At 31.4% G+C, this 10348-nt stretch overlaps 1 protein-coding gene across 2 annotated transcripts; it reads right to left on the reverse strand.

Moving 5' to 3' along the window:
• Positions 1-1257: 1257 nt before the first annotated feature.
• LOC131610968 (lysophospholipid acyltransferase LPEAT1-like) lies at positions 1258-8602 on the reverse strand. 2 transcript variants are annotated; one of them, XM_058883076.1, is made up of 9 exons: positions 7892-8602; positions 6711-6827; positions 6557-6594; positions 6214-6278; positions 5571-5639; positions 4884-5017; positions 2654-2794; positions 1960-2023; positions 1258-1617 (listed from the first exon to the last, which is right to left on the reverse strand). In XM_058883076.1, the coding sequence occupies exons 1-9, from the start codon at positions 8399-8401 to the stop codon at positions 1598-1600; spliced, it is 1158 nt and encodes a 385-aa protein (XP_058739059.1). In that variant the 5' UTR covers positions 8402-8602; the 3' UTR covers positions 1258-1597. The 2 variants fall into 2 exon arrangements, with proteins under 2 accessions (XP_058739059.1, XP_058739058.1); XM_058883075.1 differs by lacking the exon at positions 1258-1617 and having other exon boundaries at positions 1623-2023; positions 7892-8601.
• Between the last annotated feature and the right edge of the window lie 1746 nt (positions 8603-10348).

The raw sequence follows: 10348 nt of genomic DNA on the forward strand, positions 1-10348 counted from the left end.
TCCACCTACGTCAACTCATCAAAAGATACTATATGAGTAGCAAGCTAGATCAGATCATGTTGTTGATGTGTTGCCTAGATTTCAAAATAAATGACGAAGATTATGTGTCATTCTTTTTTTCTCTCTCATTTATTATTAAAATAAATGATGGAGGAGAGATATTGATATCATTAAGTTGAACATCGTCATCCGAATTAAATCGAAATCTTTTAATTGTGTGGGAGTTTAAGATTATTATTATTATCACTTCATATATAATTTCAGTAATAAGTATAAGAAAATTCATGGTAGTGAAGTGAATATATAACACAGGAACCCATTTGGCAGAAATTCAGTTACTTAAAAAAAATATTTTAAGAGATAACTAAAAAAGAATGATCCTTAAGGGTCTCTTTGAAAGTTTGGATGAGAATAGAGGGGAGAGTATTGAAAAAAGAAAATGATTAAATAAAATTAATTGAAGGATTTTGATTGGGAGTGTTTTAAAGAGTTTGTTTTTATTCATAACATCGAAAACTTATTAATTTAGAGAAACTCAAAATATGTATTGAATAAAGATTTTGAAGGGTTTCTAGAATAATTACATAAATTTTTCAAATATATTTTATGTTGTTAAAGTATTATGAAAATAAAAAAATATAGAGAAATGATTAAGTGTATGTTTGGTTTTGCTTTGAGGAGAATTGATTCCGAGTGAATTGATTTTGTATAATTGATTTTAACTAAAAGTGAATAGGAAGTGAGTTATATTTGAATTTGTTTATGTAAATGTGAGTTGAACAACTAATTTCAATGTAAAAATCACATTTAAGCTCAAATTCTACAAATTGTACCTTCAAGTAGAATCAATTCAAAAGACAATATCAATTTTACTTTAAAAGAACCAAACACCTTAAAATCATTACAGAATCAATTGTACACCTCTAAAATTACTTATACCTCTTCCAAAAACTAAACAAAACATACATTTAAAACTCTTTTATCAATCTATACAAAATCATTCTTTGAAAAAATATCAAATATTTTCTTATTTTTTTAAAATTTTATTTTTCAAAAATCTTCTATTTCCCACCCCTTCAAACTCGCAAACAAAATTTAAAAGAACCAAATTAAAGATCTATTCATGTTAGGAGAACCTCGTCAGCAGGAAGATAAATACAGCCAAAAGATTACTTTATCTAATGTAAATCATTAAAATATTAACAAGGATCGGCAAGTTATTTTAGAAATTTAAAAGTAATACAAAAACAAAGACAGTACAAAACAATATTACAGATACAAATAATTAAAATCTTTACGATGTTATATTGTTATTTTCAAGATAAAAGTGTGATACGCGTCCCACATTATTTACCCTGTCATTGCATATGGCATATTCCATTTTCTATTTTAAAAGTTAGAACACCTATATTGAAGAGTATCATATATCATTAAATGTAGATACATGGAGCCTATGCTCAGAAATCCTACTCATTCCAGCTACAGTTACGGATACATACTTTGTTCTTCACAGAATTTTCTATATTAGATTCTTTTTTTTCTTTTCCTGATAAACAACAGAGCCATACAATGAATATACAAGCGAATATCCGAAGAACTAGGCTTGGGAAAACAAACCTGCAGGAACACGAAACAGAAGATTCAGTTTCTAAGGTTACATGGCTTTTCTCAAATGAGTTAGGTCATTTATCACAATAAAACTTGACTCTTGAATTGCGTCTCTCATTCACCAACAATTACAAAACATTATTGGTTACATTATTTACAAGAAAATTACACAAGTACTATTCAGTTGTTTAAGTGATTATAGCAACCCCTCACACAAGCTGTCCATTCGTATGTAAAGCAAATTGTAAGTTTGAACCCAAAACTCGAATGGAACTACATATCAATTGAAGCCGGGTTCATGAAATTATCAATCGTCTTTCTGATGCAAAACACTAGGCAGGCTATTATTACCATTGAGAGCAGCATGATAAACTCGTTTTTCAGCTAGCCCAATATCAGAAAGTGTCAAATTACCCTGCAAGCAGAACATACAACCGATAACAAGGTATCAGCGGCAGTGTGCAGAACATACAATAAATAACAAGTATCAGCAGCAGTCACACTATAATTCATACATTAACATGGAGGTAACTAACTTAGGCTATAGTATTAGGTTATATATACAAGTATGACACTGAAATAAACACTATTATTATGTCTATGATAACTTTCCGGCGAAACAAAAAATTTTGAGAAAATTGTGCATTAGATGCAAACCATTAACACCTATTATGGCAATCCAAGTTTAGTGCTAGTACAACTGGCACCAACCCTGCCAACGAGCAAGACTACTGAGTTAACATTAGACACCTAAAACATTGGATCCTAATATCCAAACATCCTCTTGAAAAGTTTTTAAGAAATCCATGGTTCAATAATGGCCAGATTTATCAAAACAAATCTAAGTGACGAATTATTGAATCTAGGTGCCATCTTATAGTATGTTAATTTATACACGTGTCTAATGATACGATCAACTCCAACAATAGAATACACTATCCCCATATCCTTCCAAACTATGTATATACTTCTAGTGTAAAGGTTGATGAAAAAAACCTCTAAAGAAATATGGGGTCTATTTTCACTGAGTAAACAGAATAAATACCTCAGTAGCCATCAACCTTCTAACATTATCAGCATACAATTTGGGATCATCCATTTCTTGTTGTGAGGGATAGTAAAGGGGTAATTGTATCGCCTCCATATTATTTACAAACTGACAAAGGAGAAATATCACATGGCGCACCTGCCAACATTAATATCAATGTAAGAATAAAATAAACATAATTAAGTAAGATGGCAATTTCTCCAATTAAATAAGCAGAAAGACGTAAACATAAAATCATAAGTTGTAGCTTTCCTAGGGTTCATCAATTTATCAAAGACACATCAGTGTCATCGGGCCAAATTGTCAAAACATTATGGTATACCATATAATGCAGGTTAGGTAACAAGAGGAAAAAAAAACAACTTTAATTGAACTCGCAAGCATCATACAATGCGAACTTTGAAATTTTAAATATATATACCTGTATCACAAGTACTTCACATCCATGTGTATTACACACTTTTAATAGTTGTCATTCTTAGAGAAGGAGATAGTTGCAGAATATCTCAATAATCAGTTTTAAGGTAAAGTTTTGCAATCATAAAGCGTAAAAGTCTCGAGTCTACCAGACAGAACAAACATATACCAGAAGTGGAATTCTTGAGTCTACATATCAAAGTCTAGATCAAAGTAAGCCAACCACTCCAAAATGATATGACTATATGACCTTCTATACGTGAACATGTAAATTTTGGTGTACTGTAAGCACCAAGTATCTTTTTGCCAATTGTGTTATGGTGCAGCAGCAACAGCAACAACAACCAAGTCTTATACCACTAAGTGAGATTGGTTACATGGATCAAACTACGTCATTATGTTTTATCAAAAACTATGCTTCTATCCAACTCATTAAACTCAAGATCTTTCTTAGTAGGATTACTTTCACACCGACGCAACATTACAATGGCCAAAACTGATATATGGCAGAGAAGGAAACGAAAAAGGCACTCTATGTGGAGTCTAAAAAACACAAAAAACCCGAATTTAAGAAATCAATTCAAAATCATACCAGTAAGGGTTGTTATAAAAGAGGTTGTAAAATACAAAAATAAATATGCCTCACAATTCAGACACATACCCAAGGTGTTTTGAAATAAGACTAGAAGGGATGAAATCAATGATTCAAAATTGATTTGCATCACAAGCAAATAGAGAAGATACAAACAAAAATGGTTGTAATCAGCAGGAGATAATGAAGTGTTGTTGGTCAAGGCACAAAAAAAGGAGCGACAATGCGCCAATGGCAGAAGTTATGGCGGTGTGCCGGATCTGCAAAGAGGTGCTGGCATAAGCATCGGCAATGGTGGTTTTAGTGGGAGAACAAAGAACGTGAGTGAATTCCCTGTTGAAACGTCAAAAGTGGCCTGGAGATTGGATTTGTTTGGTCAAACCTTAAAAGGGGGGATGCACATTAGTAACTTAAATAAAAGGCACTCTAAACATATGAAGCAAACGAGAATGCTCTTGAGCAGAGAAGGAAACGAAAATATACACTTTCGTTTCCTTTCCTTTTTGGGAAAGCGTATCATCAGAAACAGAGAAGGGAGTGAGGGAGTCACGGGAGACGGCAGCACAAGAAATAGATAAAGGAATGGAATAAGGTGGCTGCATCGCAATCTTTGGCAAAAAGGGGGCATTGCGTAACAGTAACAACCATAGTTGGTGATGGAGTAGAATTTTCTGCCAAGAACCGGGCCCAGTTCAGAAAAAAAACACATGTGCCGAATTCGTGATTCCGCGAGTTGATAGTGATTATTGAGAATATGCGGCAATCTTTAGCCATCTGATCCTATGTGCATCGCAGCAAGAACAGGGGTGCTTGGACCGCAGGATTGTGTGATCCTACGGGTTTACTAGCGATCTTACCAGCACTGCTTATCACAAAGGATACCTCTCCCCCATATCTTATATTTCAAAGTTAATAAATCGAAGTTACTAGAGGGAATCTTCAGTTCATCACATTATGCAACAAAACATCATCATTGCAGCTAGTAGAATATCATCAACACATAAGAGCAAAATTATGAATTTGTTTACACCAACCATCATATAAACACTCTGATAAAAAGTACAGGATGCACGTTGACATATTTACCAAAAAAATTGTCAATATGTATATATTATATTTACGAGAACAAAGCACAGCTTTGAAGTTGGGTACAGGATTATGTTTTATAATCAGAAATTATTGAAAACCATGAAACTTAATTACTATAATAATACTTACCCCAGATATTGAATCCCAGGCAGGGCTAAATCTTTGGTAATGGTATTTTAGAATTACAGGAAGTACTGGTGCCTTTGCCAAAAAACCACCAGTCTTGAATGGAAGGAGGAAATCTCCATTTGTTGTTGTACCTTCTGTAGAATACCGAATAGCATGAAATGAATTATTAAGAAAACATTGATTTGAGAAACATGAATAATTTGGATATTCAGGGGTCACTTTTGATAATTTACAGACTGTTGCAACGAACAAATAGAGAAATATTGCCAAATATCTATAATATGAAGTGCTACCATGTGTGACAAATAATAATTCAAATACTAGAAACAGAATGGATAAATAAATGCGAAGAACCTTGAGGAATTGAGTTGTATTTGAAGATAAAGAAAATGAGAGATGAAGTCAAAGGGAAATGGATCTAACAAATGAATGATTATGTTGAAATAAGAATTTTAAAACAAATACAATGGGTCAAAAACTTCAAAAATAAATACTGCAGTTGAGAACAAGGATGCAGTATATGCTTATTAAATAGGATAAAATAAGTAAAGAAATGCAGCAACTTTAGCCATCAAATTAGTTTGAAAAAATTCAAGAATTGGAAGTATAAAATTTGTATCGCCGATCTTATATGCTAGCTTGTTAATAAAATCAATTCATGTTTCACTTAAAAGGAAGGATGATAACCTGGAAATAACATCATTAGTGGAGCAGATTCATTCTGATGTGCTTCTCGAATTCTTTCGGTGACAACAGCTGCAAGAAGAAAGTTCACAGGTTAGCCGCCAGTTGCAACGAACACATTAATATGTCAAAAGGGAAAACCACTAGGGCACCTCTAATTGGGCACAAACAGCATGAATCTAACTAGAAGCCAAAAAAGGAAATTCAAATACTGCACGAAATTAATTAAATTAAGAAAAATGAAAATTATTTACTTTAGTCTATTTCCAAAGCGGAAAATTTAAGAATCCAACTAACCACATGATGCTACCAAACAGACTTGATGAAATATTTATGGTAAGTCAAGTAACTTAATTAATATCAACAATTGGGCACTCTTAACAAATAGAATATATAATTTTGCATTGACAGGTTCAATGTATATAACTCACAATATAACAAACAAGAGGTAACACCTATACCAAAAAATTATAAATTAAAGATGCAAAATACCTCATGCAATTAGTATACAATTGAAAATATGAAAACAACAACACAAGGAAGAAAATGATGGAAACAAGGATTTATATACACTTTTTAGTTCATTTAGATTGTGTACACATGATTATTAAAGAGTGACATATACAATCATCTATGTAGTATGCACCTGAAACACCCTTGAAGTCCGATGATTTTGATTCCCGCTGAACATAGATGCAACCAAGGCACTTGCTGTCACAAAAATGTGTCTATATATAAGCACTAGGTTCTAAAAAATATCTTACAGGGAAAAGATAATGCACATTGAATCATGTGAAATGAAGCATTCTCGCTAACTATACATTGATCACTATTCATGTAAAAGTTAACTTTTGAAATGAGACTTGAAAAAAAATAAAGAGCAGAAAGCCTCAAGAACTACAGAATTCAAATGAAGAAATAAGTTTACAATGACCAACGAAAGCCACAGAATTAAACCAGGAGGAACTGATAAAAGAAAGACAACAAACCTGATGAGACCAACAAGAGGAAGCTTGGCCACTGATCTCTTCATTGATTAAATCCAAGATTTTAACAGAACATTTGGGATGAAAAATGTCAGCAACATACATATATACAAATACATACACCATTTTGGAAGATAAAAAAAGTCATATGACAAACCTTAGCAACAAAACTTGGGAAAGAGGAAGACATATGATACAAAATATCCAAGTAAGACACATGATTTGATATTATTACACCAGGCCTTTCCGTCTTTTCAGGCTGAGGTTTGTCTTCCTAGTTAAAATGAAGCAGACAGAACAAATTTAACAAATGCAAAAGAAGAACAATTCAACTGCAAAAGTATAATGATAATGATATACAAGCTGGCCGGATGTAACCACTAAGATACATCCAATACAATAATCCTTTGAGCAATGACAAAGTAGATAGAGGCAAAAATGAGTAAATAAATGTATTAGAAAGAGCCAGTTTTGATAAGCTTAACTTTAAACATTTATTGAATAATAACCATCATTAGTGTCATATGTTAAAATTAACTTTTACACATAGTTCTAAATTATTGTAACTACAAATGCAGCTGCAATATAAAGCCTTTAGAGGGATCTACATCTGGATCACAACTACAATTGCAGCTGCAATATCAAGACTTTAAAGGTCTCTGCAACAACATCACTACTGCAATTGCAGCATATTCGTCCATATTTTGTCACCATATCAAGGTTCACAAATAAACAACAACGCAGCCCCAACCTCAATTTTGAACCATTTTGACTCTCATTTTTACCCTCCAAATTTACTTCTTCATAATGATAAACTATCTAGCACCAACACCTCTGAAAACAAGTGTGTGTCCGTGTCGGAGACCGACAGTGACACAATACTGACACTTGTGATAACATTCAATTTATTTGTTTTTTTCATATTATTCGTGGTGTCGACGCGTCAGTGTCGTGTTCGGTGTGCGTGTCAATGTCCGTGCTTCATAGATGATAAAAATCCATCGTAAAATTATAAAGAGCTTTTCACAAGTAAAAACGGCTAAACTTATCATAATCAAAATTTTAAAACGGTTTGCGACCGCGGAAATGGCCGCGACAAAACGGTATCGGAAAGGGCTATGCCAATATCGTTATCACTGTTTTATATGTTAAAAGAACAAATTATGGTTAATTCACGTCGCGACAACCGCAATACCGACCGAAATCGTGAATGCCTTAACGCAAAGTTTTTTAAACCGTGATCATAATCAAGTCAAAAACAATTAACATATTTAAACTAAGCAGTTCTTGAAAAATTGAAATTGAACATAAAAAAAAAAGTAGAAGTAGAAATGAAACCTGATTGATAGAGGTAGTAGACTCAGGAATCCAATAAAATCCAAAAACGAAAAGCATAACTCTAGAAAGAGCCTTCCCACACCGAACAATAACGTTCCTTCTCCACCCTCCCATATGAGCATAATCCTCTTGTTCATCTTCCCGATTCGGACTCAAAAACAATGTACAAACCCTACAAATCACGTAATAAACCACCAAAACAATCGCAGCAAGAATCACTCTAATCGGAAGAAGCGTAACAAGCGCGAAACCAAGAAACAGTTTCTCCTTAGCTGCTAACTCTCCTCTCCCCAAGGTTCCATAAACATCGCGGCGAACATACGCCGCGAATTTCTTCTCAAGCTCTTCTAGCTCCGCCGCGGTGGTTGCGGTGGTTGTGGTGGTGGAGGTGGTGGAGGATGCTGAATCCGATTTGAGAAGAGGACGATCGTCGCGAACGGTGTTGTTTGCATTTGATTTCGCGGCTTTGGAATTCAAGTCTTTCAGTTCAGACTCCATCCCCTTCATCATTGTTGTTCATAGATTGTTGCTTCGCTTTCATATATACGAACCCTAGGTAATTAATTAATCATTAATTAGGGTTTAATTTTGTGATTAGAGATAAAAAGTGAGATTAGCTTAGCATCACCCAAAGCTTGCTTGCTTTTGCTTTCCCAGATCTGCACGCTTTTTTTTTATCAATTTCTCTCTTATTCGTGCAGTTTCACCGTGACTGTAATTATTTAAAAAATTGTAGTGGATTGCAGATTCTAATCACATTATCTACAATAAAAATAAAAAAATATTTCTTATTAAATAAAATTACGACATGAAGGAGAAAAGTTGATTAGGTGTTGTTGCAACTGTTCTCCAATAGAGTTGTGACAAGTGGAATACTTAATCTAATCTAAACGATTAATCTTTGTTAAACCAACAAAATACTAGTATTAGACCCGTGCGAGGCACGGGTTAAATGTTTTATAATATTTAAAAAATACTTAAAATTAAAATTTATTATTTATTATTACCTATTAAAAATTTATTGTAAGCAAATAACTTTAAAACTATAACAATGATTAGTTATCATAAAAATATTAATGCTATAAAAAATTAGTATTTACATGAGTAAAAGACGAAAGAAAAATAGCAAGACATAATTCACACGTGTTAAATTTAATATTTGATTGTTATAACTAAAAGACAATCTAATAATTTCAAAATGGTTTTTTTTATTATTTTAAATAAAAAACAAAAGACCAAATACATATCTATTATGTTTGTTTTTTTTAATAATTACAATTTATTAACAAAATTAAATAAAATGAATTAAAAATAAATAAAAATATAGAATTAAAAAATATATATAAATATAGAATCAATTCTACTTGGAATTCCTCTATTTAATAATCTTTTTATAGAAACTAAATAATCCAACTCTATTTAATGATTTCTTTCTATAAACTAAATGATCCAACTGTATTATTTTTTACTTTTAAATTTAGCGTCCGTGAAATATTAAAAATAAAATCATACCATTTATAACTCTAATATTTTTACTATAACTGTAATATTTTTAATACATAAATCATTTAATAATGGTATTAAATATATAGTATATTAACAATTGAAGAATTAAAACCAAATTCATTTCAAATAATCTTTGTAACTTATATTTTAAGAAGAAAATAAATAAATCAATTTCATTAAATACGTATTAAAGACAATATAGTAGACCTAAATAATGAATTGATGAACAATATCATTCAGACGTGTTAAATTAAATATTTGATTGTTATAAGTGAAAAACAATATGATATAATTTTAAAAATGTTTGTTTATTATTTTTTTTAAAAAGCAAACAAAAGACCAAATACACATCTATTATGTTTGTTTTTTTAATAATTAAAATTTACTAACAAAATAAAATCAAATGAATAAGAAATAAATATAATAAAATAAAAAATTGTCCTACAAAAGTGAAAGGAGCGCCTATTTTTTGAATATTTTTTAAAATTTGTTTAACCAAATTTTTAAAAACATCAAATAAACTAAAAAGAATTGAAATATATATTTTATTCAAAATGATGAAATACAAAATTAACAACAATATTATTATAGATAACATATTTACAAATACCGAAAAGAAAAGTGTAATATCTTAGGGGAAATTAGAGTTGAGATCCTCTCCATTTCTTCCAAGAAATGGAAAGTGCAATTACCAATGTTTGCATTGTATAAATATCACAGTATATAAAATATATGTCACACTTATAAATAATATAAATGTATTATTTTTTAAAACTTTAGTAATGGCAACCTCCATTTCTTTTGAGAAATGGAGAGGATCTCTACTCGGGAAATTAAAGGTCAGAAATTTGACTGGCCATGGATTCATGAACTTAAATACCAAGCTTATATCTTATCTTTTACTTTAATACGAAAAACGTTATTAAAATTCAGATAACTAATAAACGATTT

The sequence above is a fragment of the Vicia villosa genome, linkage group LG6 (genome assembly GCF_029867415.1).
Source record: "Vicia villosa cultivar HV-30 ecotype Madison, WI linkage group LG6, Vvil1.0, whole genome shotgun sequence".
NCBI lineage: Eukaryota > Viridiplantae > Streptophyta > Magnoliopsida > Fabales > Fabaceae > Vicia > Vicia villosa.